Source organism: Staurois parvus, unplaced genomic scaffold (assembly GCF_062004578.1).
Source record: "Staurois parvus isolate SC_StPar_1 unplaced genomic scaffold, SC_StPar_1.0 ptg000586l, whole genome shotgun sequence".
In the NCBI taxonomy this organism is placed as follows: domain Eukaryota; kingdom Metazoa; phylum Chordata; class Amphibia; order Anura; family Ranidae; genus Staurois; species Staurois parvus.
The window spans coordinates 2,439,116-2,458,430 of NW_028318382.1; the positions used below are offsets into that span (position 1 = coordinate 2,439,116).

General features: G+C 45.0%; 1 protein-coding gene across 2 annotated transcripts in view; it reads left to right on the forward strand.

The window, feature by feature from the left end:
- Nucleotides 1-800: 800 nt before the first annotated feature.
- POLD2 (DNA polymerase delta 2, accessory subunit) overlaps nucleotides 801-19,315 on the forward strand; it is a 32,640-nt gene continuing 14,125 nt past the window's right edge. Inside the window, exons 1-5 of one of the 2 annotated variants that reach the window (XM_089692456.1) lie at nucleotides 801-922; nucleotides 7,892-8,120; nucleotides 9,218-9,339; nucleotides 13,713-13,836; nucleotides 15,643-15,757. In XM_089692456.1, coding sequence (XP_089548582.1) covers nucleotides 7,901-8,120; nucleotides 9,218-9,339; nucleotides 13,713-13,836; nucleotides 15,643-15,757 — 581 coding nt within the window. In that variant the 5' untranslated portion in view covers nucleotides 801-922; nucleotides 7,892-7,900. The other variant, XM_089692457.1, reaches the window with a different exon arrangement.

Here is a 19,315-nt window from a genome sequence, read left to right on the forward strand (position 1 = left end):
ATAAGTCGCTGATCACCGCCATTACTAGTAAAAAAAAAAAAGTAGCCCAATATATATACCACCATTTGTAAACGCTATAACTTTCACGTAAACCAATTAATTTACACTTATTGGGATTTTGATTTAGCAAAGACATGTAACAGAATACATTTTGACCTAAATTTAGGACAAAATTTGATTTTTTAAATAGCGAAAAGTCAAAATATATATTTTTTTCTCAAAATTGTCAGGGGTTTTTTATAGCGCAAAAAATGAGACCGCACAGGCAAACAAATACCACCGAAAGAAAGCTCAATTTGTGGGGAAAAAAAGGACACAAATTTCATTTATGTGCAGCGTTGCATGACTGCGCAATTGACCTGATCAGGATGGGGGGTACTTCCTCAGGAGGGCGGGTACTTCCTCAGGAGGGCAAGGGGTTAACATTGCACTCACACGTGCTGTAAATCGCAAGGGCATTGTTTTGAAGGTGGTTGGGGAAACATGCAAGGATCATGGGTTTCCTGAAGCGTGTTCTGGCGTAAGTTGTATTCATGAAGCTCCCATAAAGGGGGTCTGGTGAATTTTCTTTTCCTTAAAAATGAAATGGGCAGCTGTGCTGACTAGAACTGGTCCAGCAGAATTAGTAATGACTAATAGCACAGGGAGGGATTCACACCTCCTGGAAGAAGGCCTCAAGCACTGTCTGTGGTACTAGCTACACTTCTTACCATCTACCTCTAAATGCCTGCATTGACACACTTCCCACATTGCCTCATTCAGCTTCATGTAACAGTCTACAGCGCTCTAAGACACAGGGAAAGCTTCTCTGACCTTCTCAATATGGCGGCTCGCCAGCCACGTCCCTCGGTGATGACATCACGTCGACAAGTCACGGCGGGACAGCTGAAAGAGGAACAGTGGTGGCGGGAGCCGGTGTGGGGTGAGAGATTCGGGCTGATAAGACGGTGGGGGCGGGGTGTATATGTGTTATGCTTTATTATGCTCTCTGAGATGATGCATATTGTTACACGAGTGTAAATCTTCCCCTACATCAGCAACATGTGTCCATCAATGATGGAGGAGTCTTCAGGCTACAGAATATCACCTCTCCTGGGACATGTAAAGAACAATATGAAAGGCCTATTCCAGGGATAATGATCAATGACCATCGGCTTTTCGTGATTTACATTTTCCTCTGGTTAAACTGTTACTAAACCCAGGACTCTGCATTCACTAGATCTGGTCCCCCACAGATACAGAACATGGAATTGCAATTATTTTAGTAAATGTAAACTGCTAAATTACTTTTTTCATCAGCAGTTAGAGCAGTCTTGTGACTTCTATCAGTGTCCAGCAGAGCACTGGCTAAAGCTTGTAGGATAAGTTTTTATTCTCTCACTGTCCTATGAGGCTGTAAAACCCCTGACCCTCTGTCTGGACAGTGCTGATTGGCCCTGTGCTGATCACATGCACTCTTCCAAGAAAAAAAAAATCTCAGCAATACACAGCAAATTGAGCATGTGCAGCTTGTCCCCAAGGCTCTGTTCTATCAGTAGATGTATTGGGGACTGTGGAAGAAGATCAGAGAAGCCAATTCCAGCCCAGGCCAATTCTGACACTCCTCTCCTACATGTAAAAATAGGTGCCGAACTACGATACCGAAAAATCTCCATAGACAGCGCTTTAAAAGCTTTTACAGGTTACCAGTTCAGAGTTACACAGGAGGTCTGGCGCTAGTATTACTGATGTTGCTTTGATGTTCACAGTGGCACCTTATATGTGTGGTGCGATCACCATTTACATAGGTGTGCAGGACCGACGCATGCCATTGCGTGCAAGCACGGTAGGACGGGGCGCTTTAAAAACTTTTTTTTACTGTATTTGTTTTTATTTTTACACTGTAACCCTAATTTTTTTAATCACTTTTATTGCTATCACAAGTAAAGTAAACATCCCTTTTGATAAAAATAAAGCATGACAGGTCCTCTTTTTGGAGAGATCTGGGGTCTGTTAGACCCCATAGCTCTCCTCCTTTCGTTAAAAAAAGCTTGTTGAAGCCAGTAATGGCTTGTTTACTGAGCCCAAAACTGGAAGTGATTGACTCCTCAGTGGTGAGGTGTACATTTTTTAATGGACTGTTCATTTCCCTCCTAAGGGCTCGTTCACACTTGACTGTTTTACCAATGCTTGCCAAACGCCCCTATAGCGTTTGGCAAGCGTTGGTCCGGCATTTGCGGAGCGTTTTTTAACGCTTGGCAAACGTTCCGCAAACGCTGCATGCGTGGTTTAGCGGCGGTTGCTAGGCGTTTTCCGAGCGTTAAAAACACTCCGCAAACGCCTATAATGAAGTTTAAATGGTGTTACCGCTCCGCAAACGCCCCGCAACCGCACCGCAAACGCCTGCCGGGCGTTTGCGGAGCAGCACCATAGACTAGAATAGGAGGCTTCAACGCCTCCTGACTCGACCAGAGGTAAAAACGCTTCCCAAACGCCTCTCTGCCGCCTGCACACAACGCTAGTGTGAACGTAGCCTTACAGATTTATTTGGATACTTTAAAGTGGTTGTAAAAGCTGAAGGTTTTTACCTTCATGCATTCTATGCATGAAGGTAAAAAAGCTTTCTGTGTGCAGCAGCCACCTCAATACTTACCTGAGCCTCATCGCGATCCAGTGACGTGAATGACAGCCTCGGCTGCCGTGGATCTCTGCCTCCTCATTGGCTGAGACAGCAAGTGGGAGCCATTGGCTCTCGCTGGTGTCAATCACAGCCAGTCAGCCAATGAGGAGAGAGGTGGCAGGGCAAAGCTGCAGCTCCGTGTCTGTATGGAGACACGGAGCAGCGGGTGCCCCCATAGCAAGCTGCTTGCTGTGGGTGCTCCTGACAGTAGGGAGGGGCCAGGAGAGCCTGCTGGGGACCTGAGAAGAGGAGGATCCAGGCTGCTCTGTGCAAAACCACTGCACACAGCAAAAAAAAAAAAGTAACCTTTATAATCGCTCTAACAATGGTAAAAAAAAAAAAAAGCAAAAAAAAGACTAGAAGCAGCTCATGCATCAATGTCCTGCCCACTACTGCCTTAGTGTTCGCTGCATTACACAAATGATGTCCTCAGGGGGCTGGATCTGAGAATAGGTTAGACGGAGCTGCCTGGTGATAGCTTGTACCTTCACTAATATGATAGCTGCCTTGCATTCACACAGTACAGCAGAAGAGATGACAAAATGGTCCTAAGTAAAAGAGCAAATGCCAGTGCAGTATCCTTCAGACTGTCTGTACGGCTTAAATGAATAAAGGTGTCTGCTTCTTTTTTAATCTGCATTCACACTTGAACTGAGCATCCTGAGAACTGCATTCCTGTAACCTACAGGAGAAGTATAGCCAAAAAAAGCTTTCTCACTACTTCTCTTTTACCCCTGGTTCACATATATGCAGCCTTGTGGGCCGCATTTTGCTCAGGCACGAGAGCCCATTCATTTGAATAGAATCCCATACCCCATGACACACAGGGAAGATGCCCCTGCACTTCTTCTGAAAATGCAGCCTGCACGGTTGCGTTTTCCAGTGCGGGTGGCGTGCCATTAGAACTAATGGCACCTGCCCACGTGTCTGCATTTCTCTGTGCGGGTGGTGTGGTTGCATGGATTTTCGTGCAGATCCGCAGTGGCACCACCTGCACATATGTGAATCAGGGCTAAGGCCTGGTTTACACCTACACTATATTGCGAAAAGTATCGGGACACTTCTCCAAATCATTGGATTCAGGTGTTCCAATCACCTCCATGGCCACGAGTTTTTAAAATCAAGCACCTAGGTATGCAGACTGCTTCTACAAACATTTGTGAAAGAATGGTTTGCTCTCAGGAGCTCAGTGAATTCAAGCGTGGTACCGTGATAGGTTGCCACCTGTGCAATAAGTCCATCCGTGAAATTTCCTTGCTACTAAATATTCCACCGTCAACTGTTAGTGGTATTATAACAATGTGGAAGCAACTGGGAACAACAACAACTCAGCCACCAAGTGGTAGGCCACATAAAATGACAGAGCGGGGTCAGCGCATGCTGAAGCGCTCAGTGCACAGAAGTCACCAACTGTCTGAAGAGTCAATAGCTAAAAACCTCCAAACTTGGTGTTGCCTTCAGATTAGCACAACAACAGTGCATAGAGAGCTTCATGAAATGGGTTTCCATGGCCGAGCTGCTGCATCCTAGCCTGTTATAGCTGCAAAGGGTGGACCAACTCAATATTGAACCTTACGGACTAATGCCCCATACACACGATAAGAAAATTGTACGAAAAATTTTGCGGAAACACGGATCAAATTACTTTCTTTTTGTTGATGAGCAGGATGTTTTAACCGATAACGATATTGTGAACGAAAAAATCCGGTTGAACAGCAGTGAAAAATGTTGTCATTTCGCATTCGAACGACCGATTTTCTATGCGGTGGTATGACGGTTGTACGAAAAAAATCTATCAAGCGCTATCACACATGAGCGGAAACAGAAGATGACCCGGATGTTTATGTCCAAGGAATCTTCGTAAACTCGAACGAAAAATCCAAATGTAGATTGGCCTAATGAGATAATGAAACCAGAATTCTGCATATTATATTTTATGTATCACTATTTATGTATATAGTTAATGTCATAAACTATATTATACTCATTGCTGTTAATTGTTGTGTATATCGCTCATTCTGGACGGAAGGGCGTGGCTACAAGGTCACCCGCACACCGCATCACTTCCACTTGTACGGAAGACGTCAACACTAGGTATTGCCCGACGAACGATTTTTTTTAGATTGGCTAATGTGGCCCACAATTTTGACCAACAAACGAACGCCTCTCAGTCGTCGGATGACCTATCATTCAATTTTCTAATCGTGTATTCCCACCTTAAGACTGGGATGCCATTAAACTTCATGTGTGTGTAAAGGCAGGCATCCCAATACTTTTTGCAACATAGTGTTTTTTTTAGTGCTTTTTGCATTTTGCAGAAACTCACTACAGTCCATTTAACATGGTTTCCTATGAGACACATTCACATCTACAGTCAGGTCCATAAATATTGGGACATTGACACAATTCTACAATTTTTAGCTCTATACACCACCACAATGGATTTGAAGTGGAACGAACAAGATGTGCTTTAACTGCAGAAAGTCAGCTTTAATTTGAGGGTATTTACATCCAAATCAGGTGAACAGTGTAGGAATTACAACAGTTTGCATATGTGCCTCCCACTTGTTAAGGGACCAAAAGTAATGGGACAATTGGCTTCTCAGCTGTTCCATGCCCAGGTGTGTGTTATTCTCTCATTATCCCAATTACAATGTGCAGATAAAAGGTCCAGAGTTAATTTCAAGTGTGCTATTTGCATTTGGAATCTGTTGCTGTCAACTCTCAAGATGAGATCCAAAGAGCTGTCACTATCAGTGAAGCAAGCCATCATTAGGCTAAAAAAACAAAATAAACCCATCACAGAGATAGCAAAAACATTAGGCGTGGCCAAAACAACTGTTTGGAACATTCTTAAAAAGAAGGAACGCACCGGTGAGCTCAGCAACACCAAAAGACCCGGAAGACCACGGAAAACAACTGTGGTGGATGACCGAAGAATTCTTTCCCTGGTGAAGAAAACACCCTTCACAACAGTTGGCCAGATCAAGAACACTCTCCAGGAGGTAGGTGTATGTGTGTCAAAGTCAACAATCAAGAGAAGACTTCACCAGAGTGAATACAGAGGGTTCACCACAAGATGTAAACCATTGGTGAGCCTCAAAAACAGGAAGGCCGGATTAGAGTTTGCCAAATAACATCTAAAAAAGCCTTCACAGTTCTGGAACAACATCCTATGGACAGATGAGACCAAGATCAACTTGTACCAGAGTGATGGGAAGAGAAGAGTATGGAGAAGGAAAGGAACTGCTCATGATCCTAAGCATACCACCTCATCAGTGAAGCATGGTGGTGGTAGTGTCATGGCGTGGGCATGTATGGCTGCCAATAGAACTGGTTGTCTTGTATTTATTGATGATGTAACTGCTGACAAAAGCAGCAGGATGAATTCTGAAGTGTTTCGGGCAATATTATCTGCTCATATTCAGCCAAATGCTTCAGAACTCATTGTACGCCGCTTCACAGTGCAGATGGACAATGACCCAAAGCATACTGCAAAAGCAACCAAAGAGTTTTTTAAAGGAAAGAAGTGGAATGTTATGCAATGGCCAAGTCAAACACCTGACCTGAATTTGATTGAGCATGCATTTCACTTGCTGAAGACAAAACCGAAGGGAAAATGCCCCAAGAACAAGCAGGAACTGAAGACAGTTGCAGTAGAGGCCTGGCAGAGCATCACCAGGGATGAAACCCAGCGTCTGGTGATGTCTATGCATTCCAGACTTCAGGCTGTAATTGACTGCAAAGGAGTTGCAACCAAGTATTAAAAAGTGAAAGTTTGATTTATGATTATTATTCTGTCCCATTACTTTTGGTCCCTTAACAAGTGGGAGGCACATATGCAAACTGTTGTAATTCCTACACTGTTCACCTGATTTGGATGTAAACACCCTTAAATTAAAGCTGACAGTCTGCAGTTAAAGCACATTTTATTTGTTTCATTTCAAATCCATTGTGGTGGTGTATAGAGCCAAAAATGTTAGAATTGTGTCGATGTCCCAATATTTATGGACCTGACTGTATTTGTTTTCAGCAGCAGCTGCTTTTTTGGAAAGGGTGAGGAACTTTTTTTTTTCCTGCAGCAGGATACAACACGTATAGGTGTGAAGCAGGCCTTAAAGCTTGTAGTTCAAAAGAAGCTCATGTACTTTTTTATGTTACATGCTTCACAGGTCTCCTCAAGAGCACACAAAAAACACTACAATGGAGGGAGGTGGAGAGTTGTGGGAATACACAGTATGTTTCCACAATGGAGCTCTCCTAAAGTCTCTGTCCAACTGTGTGTCTGTGCATCACTGCTGACAAAATGTAGTACCTTGTGTTATAAAAATTCAAGACACCACCCACTACTACCTGTATAGGAAAATGGTTAGTTTTTCTGTGTAAGCTAGTGTTAACTAGCCCTTAGGGCCGGTCAGGATTGCACAGGAACACATACCCTGTTCCTATGAGATTCCCACAAGTTTCGCAGCCCATTCATTTAAACGTAGAAAAATAGTGCATGTATAACTTTTAAAAAATGTGGTACTGGGGTACATTTGTGATCTGTATTTGAGGTACTGGTAACATTACATTGGCACCCACATGCACATTGCAAAGGGAAGTGCGTTTGAATGCGTTTGAGCTGGCCATACATTTATTACATTATACAATTTTCTTATTCAATTTCCTCTAGATGTACCCTCAACTATGTAGTGCAAGGGCCTGCCTGACTGCATACAAATTGAGAGTATAGGTCATATTTTTTTTTATAGTATTTTTACTATCTGTGGTCTGGGGAGATTTCCCTTCATTACCTGTCCCAAAAAGGAAGTAGGAAGAAATTTCCTCTTACAAAGTTTTCACTGGAACAGGCGTCCACATTGGACTTTCACCTTTTGTTCTGGTGACAACTGTAAAGTTTTAAACTTCCCATCAATGTTTGCCTCAGGACAAACAGTGAATCTCCTTAGTGGGGATATACAAAAGAATAAAAACATGACAGAAGTACTAATCTTTCCCTGCACTGAAAATAGTTATGGTTTTGGACACACCCTACGTGGCTTTGAATACACCAGGAAGGCCTTCAGGTTCTTTAGAACTGTCTCTTGAAATGTTTGTCCCTAATTTTTGGTTCTGGTTAGCTTCATCCTAAAAGCATGGCACTGGTCTTTTCCTACTGCACTTTGTACCAGAAAAGCATTTAGGATGTGTGCTAATTTTGCTGTCCCTCTGTTATGCTTTTTTCTGCAGGTTGTCACCATGTTTACAGATTTATCAGTTGGGCAGGGCCCTGGCCTCCTGACTCCACCATCTGAGGTCTCCTCTACCTTCACGAGAGTCTCCAATGCTCACTATGCCAACCAATCAGAAAGCTATCGCCTGGGGGAACGCAATTTCACTCGCCAATATGCCCACATCTATGCCACCCGACTGTTACAAATGAGGCCACTCCTGGTAGAACGTGCTAAGAAGAAGTGGGGTGAGCTTGCTGCAATAAACGTTTAATACACTTTTAATACATTAGAGCGGGGCGTAGATTATCTGGATAATAAAACATTTCTAAACCCAAGAAAAAAATGTTCGCTATAAAGGCTGGTAACACTGCTTGGGATTTCAGTGCATCAGAGGCACTGCTCAGTACAGAGACTTTACAAGCTCACCAGATTTTTGGTAGGGTCAACACATGCTTTTTGCGCTTCTCAAACAGACATCTTTTCAATTGTATATTTAACAGATCAAAAACAAGAAAAAAGGGCAGTTCGTTGTTAGGCCGGCCATAGACGGTGCAAATTTCTTTACTGCATTTTCCTGAATTCTCTCGATTTCCCCATCAACACAGACAGTGTTGACCAGGGAATCCCTCCTGCCAAGCTATAGTGTTTTCTTGGCTTGGGGGGAGAAGACCGTGATTATCGCTAGTGGCTATAACAGTTGCTAGAGATAATTGCATGTAAAATCTGGCAGGCTGGTTGTACCCAAGTTGATTGATCAATTTGGGTACATTCAGCCTGCCTATGTAAGGTTAGAATCTCAGCTGGTTCCTGCTGAATCGACCAAGATTCGAGTTCTCTATGGCTGGCTTTAGAGTTTACATACCATAGCCTTACCTACTATTAAAATTCAGTGTGGGCATTTTCCAATAGCCAATGTGTGTGATAATGCTTACGATATCACTTTATTTGGTTGTGCTGTAAGTGCTGTCTGTTTTTTCCACCACTGCTTTCAAGAATATCGACCTCCTCCCAGTAATGATCTGTTCTCAGTAATGCATTCCCAAATTTTCCCAGATGTTGGGCAAAGATAGCTTGCATGAACAGAGGGCCAGCACTCGAAGTATTTTTGGAGTCCTAATGCGAAACAGTTATACTGTGTATGTTTTTAAGCAAACATAGAATTCCCCTATAACCGATTTTGCTTAATAATCTTTATTTGCTCATTCTTTAATTGTAAAGAACTTTGGACTCAAATTAAATGTTAATGGACCTTAAACCACTTCTTAGTTACACTCAGTTGTATTTCTGGCTGTGACCTAAAACCAGTGCAGTATAATGACACTTTATCTTTCTTTGCTTACAGGTGATGACATAACTGTGAGGAAGTTATGTGAGCTGCAGGGACCAGAGAGATGCTGTGTGGTGGGGACACTGTTCAAATCTATGGAGCTCCAGCCATCAATTCTAAGGGAGATCAGTGAAGAGGTACGTGTTCTCCCAGTACATACAATGCTTTCTGTTTCTAAAAAGGGACGCCCCTCATAACGCTTATATGCTGCGTTGATGTTATATAGGAGGAAGGACTGTATATATATATATATATATATATATATATATATATTACACACACACACATACAGTATATACACACACAGTATATACACACACATGTGCAGGAAGATCTTCTTACATTGAGCCAGTTGCTTGAAAATATTTGAACCCACAGGGAATTTTCTTCGTGCACCTGTCTGTATTCCTGCTTAGGTGCAGATATTTCTAGGTGATTGCAATTAATTTTTGCTATAGGTATTTTTGCTGTTGAAATTGAGTTGTGGTTCACATTTTCAGGTTCTACATCTTGATATTCAAATTAGACCTTTGCATATCTAGTGAGACTTTGATTGGCTACTGAAATCGCATGATATACAGATGAATAGATAAGTACAATTTAGCTTTATTGCTTAGCAATGTCACTTGTCCTTGCCAACAGATTGGTTGTTTGCTTATGAGCATTACTACAGCCCAGGTTAGCTATACATATAGGTTAGCTATACATGTATAGATTTCTTTCGTTCAGCCTCAGAGGCTGAATCAATCCCACTCCTGCGTCCACACTAAGGAGTGTGAATGGAGGAGTCTAAAAATATGCAGTCACAATCTGTCCTTTCATTTTTCCACTCCGCTCAGTCAGTTTTAAAATTGACTTTTGTTGAGCTAGGTGGTGCCGATATGGCGACCCACAATTCAGATTTTGGCCAGCTCAGTAGGAATTGACATACATTTAAGCAGTGTATGGCTAGCTTTAGGCTGCATTTTGTTTTTGTCTTCTGTTTTCTTGCAATTCCTTTATCTTCCAGAGGATGTCAGTCACAACTCTCCAACTGTACGTCAGATAGTGTTCCAAGTTCTTAATGAAAAGCATTTACTTTGTCTCAGTTACTATTTGTAGAAGTAACTAGACATTCCTGTGGAGTAGTTAGAATATTTTATTTGATTTAGCTCTGTAAACACATGCATTTTTTTTTCTTTCTTAGGCATGAGTGGTGCTGATCCGTAGTTGTGGTTTTCTGCAGGACTTATAATCTGCTTAAAGACTGAACAACAGAGGATTATATCTGTAGCAAAAAAAGCTACTTATTATGCTTTATTCAGGCTTTTTGATTGGCAGTTTAAAATTGCATTGCTTACCCTGACTCAAAAACATGCACTAGCTTTCGGGGCATATCCCCTGCCTCTATGGTCCAACTAGTTGTATATATAAAAGATCAGTCAGGACCGACCTAGGCTCATTAAAGGAAGATCAGGGAAGGCATACGTCCACCATGGTTCCCAAATTTTCAAAAACGTAGTATGGGAATCTTGAGAATACTGGACATGTGTTCATTAAGCATCAGAACCATCAAACGGTCCTTCACTCCCTGAAAGGAGACTGTAGGTTTCTTATACCCCTGGGCAATCTTCCTCTTGGCTGCTGTGAACAAGTAGGATGCCAATTTTTGTTGACGAGCAAAAAGGCCCGGAATAGGGCAGTGAAATAAGGCAAATCTCGCCTCCTTTTGTATAGACAGGTGGAACTGGGAATAGAGTAGGCCAAACACACGAGACCAGAAGCCCACTAGTTGTGGACACTTCCAGGTATGTAACACATCCCCACGATGGCCACACCCATGAAAACAACAGTCAGTAGAAGTTGGATTGGCATGAGCTATATACGTGCAGGGACACAATGCTACAACAGCAACACTTTACAATCCACCTCCATTAGAAGACCAAACCTTGTTCTAGTCTCCGCCGCCTCGATCTCAAATCCCATGTCTCGAGAGGCATGAGATGATCGCTTATTCAGAGACGCATAAAGTAAGGAGATGAGACCCGGGGAACCCAACCCGGGTTGCTGCCAAATATGCTCAAATGTTGTTTTCTGAAGATGAAGTGTGTCGAAGGGAATATGTCCAGTGTTGAAGTTGAAGAAATCGGAAATATTCCGACTAGAGAGCATCGTGGAATTCACGAAAGACAGCCCATGTCGGGAGACCAGGTGGTCAAAAAGTGTTGCACTTTTGTGTGAGACCACTGGATATCCACCAAGAGAAGGCATGAGGCTGATCCAGGCCAGGAGGAAAAAGAGGGTTGTTAATGATTGGCAGCAAAGGAAGGAAGGGAGACATAAGGGAGTTAGAATAAAGCTCAGAGTCCCAGAGACGCAAGCTATGAATTGAGAGAGGAGCACAGTTAGGAAGCTCCAGGAGCACCCATAAGGGTTCATTGGAAGAAGCATGGAGCCAGGTCAACGGGGATATCTGGCTGGCCAAATAATATTTAGCAATATGGGGGACCCCCAAACCCCCCTGTAGCCTGTGTATGAACAGAGTAGCCTTGAGGACTCTGGGATGTTTATCAGCACAAATAAAGCGTAGAATTCTATTCTGGATCAGGCGGAGGATATGTGGGGGGTACCTGTACAGGTAGGGTGCGGAAATAGTACAGAAGCTTAGGTAAAATAGTCATCTGCACTGATCTGATGCAACCTATCCAGGAGAGGTACGAACACCGCCATGATTGCATGAGAGATGTCAAGGAGTGGAGCAAAGGGTAATAGCAGAGAACAGAGAAGAATAGGTAGTGGTTAATGGGATGGCCAGAATATTAATGGATGTGGACACCCAGTGAAACGGGAAATGGGATTGTAGACGAGTAACCAGGGCATGATCCAGGGTGACATTCAAGTCTATGGACTTATCCATGTTGACCCGAAGGCACAATATGGTAGAAAAGCGCGTCAAAAGGTGGAGCAAATTAGGAAGAGTCGTGAGTGGGTTGGTCAGCATCAGAAGAGTGTCATCCGCAAAAAGACTCACTTTGAAGTCATGGCCTGCATAAGGGATTCCAGTGACATTTTGATCTGCTTGAAGTGCGATTGCTAAATGCTCTAGTGCTAAGAGGAACAGTGCTGGGAACGGGGCAACCCTGTCTGGTGCCCCTATAGATGGGGAATGACGCTGAAAAATACCTGGTGTATTTAACTAATGATGTAGGTGTGGAGTATAAGGCTTTAATCAAAGTTAACAGGGAGTCTCCAAAACCCCAACGAGTAAGTACAAATTATAGATTTTCCCAAGTGAAAGAGTCAATTCCTTATATATATATCCAAAGAGAGGAGAAAGCCGGCAATCTTTCCAGTGGTGTAGGAGATAGATGAGATGCACTACTTTGCGAACATTATCACCCGCCTGCCTACCCGACACAAAGCCAGCTTGGTCTCTATGTATTAAATGGCACATGTACAGTAGTTGTTGATGCGAAAACTCAGGATCTTTCCCAAAATTTTCAAACCGTCGTTCAGAAGGGAAATCGGACAAAAAACTTGAGGTTCATTTGCATGCTCCAGTGTTTTAGGGATCATTCATATATGGTCTCTGAGGGTGTCAGAAGAGGGAATCGACCCAGTTGTCAGAGCATTAAAATAATTAGCTAAATGGAATGCTAGGAGAGCAGAGAACGTTTTTTTTAATAGAGACCCGAGAATTCGTCAGGGCCCAAGGTCTTGGGAGGCTTCATGGATTTGATAGCCCAGAGAACTTCACTTTCCAAAATACTGGCATTAAGGGCATTCCGATCGCCATCTGGAAGTGTTGGAAAGTTTAGTTCCTGATAAAAGGGGTAAGGGAGTGAGGAGTGGTTCGGGTGTAGGGGAGAAGCTCTGCAGGTTGCTCGAAAAAAAGCCAATGTGTCTGGTGGGCGAGGAGCTAGATCAGCAAGCGGCCATCTTGGATTGCTGCTTGCGAGCGCCCCCCCTTCTTTCACTTTTCAAACGTTTCGATTAGATATTTTGTATCCTATCCATTCACTGTACATTTCCAAGACTGATGCTTGTGAAAAACCTAAAATATTTCTACTCAAACCAATCTAGCACATCATACAAGCATCATGCATTTTTCATTCTATGTAAGCTGTTCATATGCAAATAATGTGTTGAAATATAGTTGCTGATGTTTACCTCAATCAGCATATGGAGATTATAATGGTTATCATAGATAGGGTTTCTGTTTTTCTGACCCTTGCAGAAATTACTTTCAAGTAACAAAGAAAGTAGTGGACTAATGTCTTATCAGTCATAGAGGTGGCCACACACCTTAGGGACAAGCTAGGCAGAATCTATTCAACTTCTTGGTATGTTTTTGGACTGCCAGATGAAACTGCATACAAATTCACAGAGCCAGAATCCTTGTGAAATATTAACCCCAGGACCCTGCATTGTGGATGGTAATACCTTTTGTGTCCCCAAGCTACAGACATGATGTGTGGATTTACCGATGACTGTCTGGTTCTTATAACAGAATCCCTTTTCATCTTTGTAGCACAATCTTCTGCCTCAGCCACCCAGACACAAATATATCAGTGACTCAGATGAGCTTATACTGGAGGATGAACTTCAGAGGATTAAGCTGGAGGGGGCCACAGATGTACAGACGTTTGTGACAGGTAGGTATTTGCTCATCAGCGGTTTCATCGACCATTGTGGAATTTTAAAGGAAACGCCTCCTTTAACCCTTTTCTCCTTTCTGTTATTTAAAGTTCAACAGTAAACATAATAATATAATTATCTGCTGACTTTTCTCATATGACTTATGTGCCTTGGCAAGCTTTAAGCTTCATTACGTAATGCTTCTGTAACATGCAGTTGTGTGCATGCTCAGAGACCAGTAATGCAGTGGTAGAGAAAAGAAGAGACCACAGAATAATGATCTTATTAAACCACAGACAGAATCCCAGCTGACAAAGAAAGAGAATCTAGCAGTGAATGTAAACAGCTTTATATTGGTGCATTTATCAAACATACACTATATTGCCAAAAGTATTGGGACATCCCTCCAAATCATTGGATTCAGGTGTTCTAATCACGTCCATGGTCACAGTTGTATAAAATCAAGCACCTAGGCATGCAGACTGCTTCTACAAACATTTGTGAAAGAATGGGTTGCTCTCAGGAGCTCAGTGAATTCAAGCGTGCTACCGTGATAGGTTGCCACCTGTGCAGTAAGTCCATCCTTGAAATTTCCTTGCTACTAAATATTAGTTAGTGGTATTATAACAAAGTGGAAGCAACTGGGAACAACAGAAACTCAGCCACGAGTAAAATGACAAAGCGGGGTCAGCACATGCTGAAGCGCACAGTGTGCAGAAGTCGCCAACTGTCTACAAAGTCAATAGCTAAAGACCTCCAAACTTTGTGTGGCCTTCAGATTAGCACAACAACAGTGCATAGCTTCATGGAATGGGTTTCCATGGCTGAGCAGCTGCATCCAAGCCTTATATCACCAAGTGCAATGCAAGGCGTTGGATGCAGTGGTGTAAAGCACTAGAGCAGCCGAGACGTGTTCTCTAATGTGATGAATCACACTTCTCTGTCTGGAAATCCAATGGACGTGTCTTGGTTTGGCAGTTGCCAGGAGAACGGTACTTGCCTGACTGCATGGTGCCAAGTGTAAAGTTTGGTGGTGGGGGGATTATGATGTGGGGTTGTTTTTCAGGGGTAGGGCTTGGTTCCAGTGAAGGGAACTCTTAAGGCGTCAGCATTCCAAGACATTTTGGACAATTTCATGTTCCCAACTTTGAGGGAACAGTCTGGGGATGGCCCCTTCTTGTTCCAACATGACTGCGCACCAGTGCACAAAGCAAGGTCCATAAAGACATGGATGAGCCAGTTTGAGGTGGAGGAACTTGACTGGTTTGCACAGAGTCCTGACCTGAACCCGATAGAACACCTTTGGGATAAATTAGAGCGGGGACTGCAAGCCAGGCCTTCTCGTCCGACATCAGTTCCTGACCTCACAAATGTGCTTCTGGAAGAATGGTCAAAACATTCCCATAGACACACTCCTAAATCTTGTGGACTGCCTTCCCAGAAGAGTTGAAGCTGTTATAGCTGCAAAGGGTGGGCCAACTTAATATTGAACCCTACGGACTAAGATTAGGAGGCCATTAAAGTTCATGTGCATGTAAAGGCAGGCGTCCCGATACTTTTGGCAATATAGTGTATATTAAATGGGGGGATTACAAGGCTTTGAGATTGAACGTGGTTTGGCAAGAGACAAGGCACTTCCTTCTGTCTGAGGGCAGGTTATTTATTGTGTCTGGATTTTCCTCACTGTCCACAGATATATAATATGCATAAGCACAATAAACACCATCTGTTATTAAAAGCAACATGTTGATTGTAGCAGTGTTTACTGTATTTCACATGTTCTAATCTTCTATAATATTTTCCTTTTCTTGAACTCCCCTCAGGTGCCGTTATTGCAGTCCTCGGTTCAGAGGATGATGCTGGGATGTTCATGGTGGAAGATTTCTGCTTGGCCTCTCTTCCCCCACAGTCTCCTCTGCCAGAACTGAGTGAGGACAGGTAAGTCCCCTACTGTTATTACTTGCATATCATGTGATTCATGTGATTCCCAAGGGTGATTGTTGTGCACGTCTGGCAAGCTGCTGTCTCCTGTTTCATAGCTTATGCTGACCCATGCAAGTTTCACAGAAATGTACTTTAAGAAAGACATATCTGCTTTCCTAAGCACCAGAAACCACGAGTTCCGCAGCCAGAGCTGGGCACGTGGAATGTGTTGTAGAGACTCATCGCCTGATTTCTGTTACTTTTACTTAACCCCATCTCTGAAGTCCTGAGTATGTTTGATGGAATACAGTGCTCTGCCATCCCTTAGCCTCAGTTGCCAACCACTTTTTATTCCTGGCCCAGCACTGAGGCGACAGCCATGCCAAATATCAGATTTTTTTTTTTCTTTCATTTCATGTTTTTTTTTCCTTGCAAAGAGTGATGAAAGTTTAGTAGGTACAGCTAATCGAACTTGATGTTTCAATCCCTATGTTAAGTCAGCACTCTTGATGTTGGGATTGGTGTGGTGAAAAAAGGGAGGTGGGCATTATAAGGTGGGCACCCCCCTTCTTTGAGGTTTCCCCTCACTTTCTTTAATGGTGACATTGGACACGGACAAAAAAACATGTAGTAGTCCTCAGGCACACACCCCCCCATTCAAAAAATTTGCTGGTTTTCCACTTAAACAGCTACTGGCGTGCTTACTTCTGCTGAGGGGAAATATAGTGACTTACTACCAGCAGGCAGAATATCTTTCTGGCTAGTAATGGGTAGTACTGGGCTTTAACACTGAGCTGCCATATATACGAGTACAGCCAGTGTCCTGAGCATGCTCGCTCAGTGCTCCCAGCACAGTGACCTCACAACCACCAGCAGCTCGGGAGACTGTCAACTCCGGTGGGGTGGGCTCCTGATCACGCATCATGCAGTGCCTTCGATGCTTCAGTCTATCAAAGGGCCTTCCTTTTTTACTGGAAACCTGGTATTACTGTTGCCGTTTATTATGAGTTTTACATAAATATGGCTAAACTATTTTTTATGTTTTTTCCTGCTTGATTTGAACGGCTGCTATTCGTTGCATAAATATACCAGTCGTATTGTGACCCAAACCAACATCCTTTGTCAGACTTCTAGCAACTAATGTCATGTGGCAAATAATTATCACACTCTTGATATCCAGAACTATGTCCATACAGATATTGCCGCCAACAAAATTAGTTCTTTATGTGTAGGAGCCTGCAGTATTTTAATGTCATCAAATGGGCAGACAATGTTGAGTTAAGCTTTCAGAATAAACACGGAGTCTGACGTGTCTTGAATATTTTGGATTTCTGCCTAATTTTATGGAGAAATAAACTCGTGTCCATTCTGGGAAAGCACAAAGAAAGTCTCTTCATGAGGGATTTGCAAATGAGCAATTTTTTAATGGAACACACATGTATGGCTTGCGCAGATATGATGTTCGGTGACCAGGACCGCGCTCTGATCAGTCACAGTGATTTTGTGAGAGGCTGCCGCTTTGAACACACTGATTGGAGGAGAGAACTGAGTGATTGTTTCATAAGTCTTCCTCTTTTTTTTACTGTCCAATCAAGGGGCAAGGCTTGTAAGACTAGGTGCACACTGATGTGGTGCAACTTGTACCAGTTCTGCATGTGTTTTAACTTCAGTGCGAATTTATGTAGTTTTCATGCAATTTGGATACAGCTGCAATCTCAATCTCTCTCTCTCTCTCTCCCTCCTTCTCTTTCCCCTCCTCTCTCCCCTCCTTCTCTCTCCCCCTCCCCTCCTTCTCTATCTTTCTCTCCCCTCCCCATCTCCCCTCCCCCTCTCTCTCCCCCCCTCTCTCCCTCTCCCCCCCCCCTCTCTCCCTCTCTCTCCCCCCCCTCTCTCCCTCTCTCTCCCCCCCTCTCTCCCTCTCTCTCCCCCCTCTCTCCCTCTCTCTCCCCCCCTCTCTCCCTCTCTCTCTCCCTCTCTCTCCCCCTACCTCTCCCCCCTCCTTCCCCTCTCTCCCCTCCCCCCTCTCTCTCGCCCCCTGCCTGCTCTCTCTCCCCCCCCTCTCTCTCCCTTCTCTCCCCCTCTCTCTCCCCCTCCCCCCCTCTCTCCCCCTCCCCCCTCTCTCTCTCTCCCCCTCCCCTCTCTCTCTATCCCCCTCCCCTCTCTCTCTACCCCCCTCTCTCCCGCCCTCTCTCTACCCCCCTCCCTCCTCCTCTCCCCCCCCCTTCATCCCTCTCCCTCCCCCCTTACTTCTCCCCCCCCTTCATCCCTCTCCCTCCCCCCTTACTTCTCCCCCCCTTCCCTCTCTCCCCTCCCTCCCCCCTCCCTCTCTCCCTCCCTCCCTCCCTCCCTCTCTCCCTCCCTCTCTCCCTCCCTCTCTCCCCCCTCCCTCCCTCTCTCCCTCCCCCCTCCCCCCCTCCCTCTCTCCCCCCTCCCTCCCTCTCTCCCTCCCCCCTCCCCCCCCTCCCTCTCTCCCTCCCCCCTCCCTCTCTCCCTCCCCCCTCCCCCCCTCCCTCTCTCCCTCCCTCTCTCCTCCCTCCCTCTCTCCCCCTCCCTCCCTCTCCCCCCTCCCTCCCTCCCTCTCCCCCCTCCCTCCCCCTCTCCCCCCTCCCTCCCTCTCTCTCCCCCCCTCTCTCCCCCTCCCTCTCTCCCCCTCCCTCTCTCTCACCCCCTCCCTCTCCCACCCCCTCCCTCTCTCCCCTCCCCCTCCCTCTCTCCCCTCCCCCCTCTCTCTCTCCCCCCCTCTCTCTCTCCCCCCCTCTCTCTCTCCCCTCCCCCCTCTCTCTCCCCCTCCCTCTCTCTCCCCCTCCCTCTCTCCCCTCCCCCCTCTCTCTCCCCCTCCCTCTCTCTCCCCCTCCCTCTCTCTCCCCCCTCCCTCTCTCTCTCCCCCCTCCCTCTCTCTCTCCCCCCTCCCTCTCTCTCTCCCCCTCCCTCCCTCTCTCTCCCCCCCTCCCTCTCTCCCCCCCTCCCTCTCTCTCCCCCTCCCTCTCTCTCTCCCCCTCCCTCTCTCTCTCCCCCCTCCCTCTCTCTCTCCCCCCTCCCTCTCTCTCTCCCCCTCCCTCTCTCTCTCCCCTCCCTCTCTCTCCCCTCCCTCTCTCCCCCCTCCCCCTCTCTCTCCCCCCTCTCTCTCCCCCCTCCCTCCCTCCCTCCATCCTCTCTCCCTCCCTCCCTCCATCCTCTCTCTCTCTCCCTCCCTCTCTCTCCTGCCTTGGACATGAGGGTTGATTTACTAAACCTGGAGAGTGCAGAATCTGGCGCAGCTCTGCATAGAAACCAATCCCCTTCCATTTTTTTTCTGTAAAGCTTAATTGAACAAGCTGAAGTTAGAAGCTGATTGGCTACTATGCACAGCTGCACCAAAATTTGCACTCCTCACTTTTAGTACATCAACTGCATTGTTAGGGAGGGTAGTTGGAGAAGAATGCAAAGACTAGCTGAGAACGCACCAAAATCATCTTACATTAGCACACATCAGCATTTTGCATGCAGTTTCCATTCAACTCTGTGGAGCTTAAAATTGCACTGCACTGCCCTAAACTTGCACAAGACCCTTTTTCAAATTGGAAGGGATTTGCA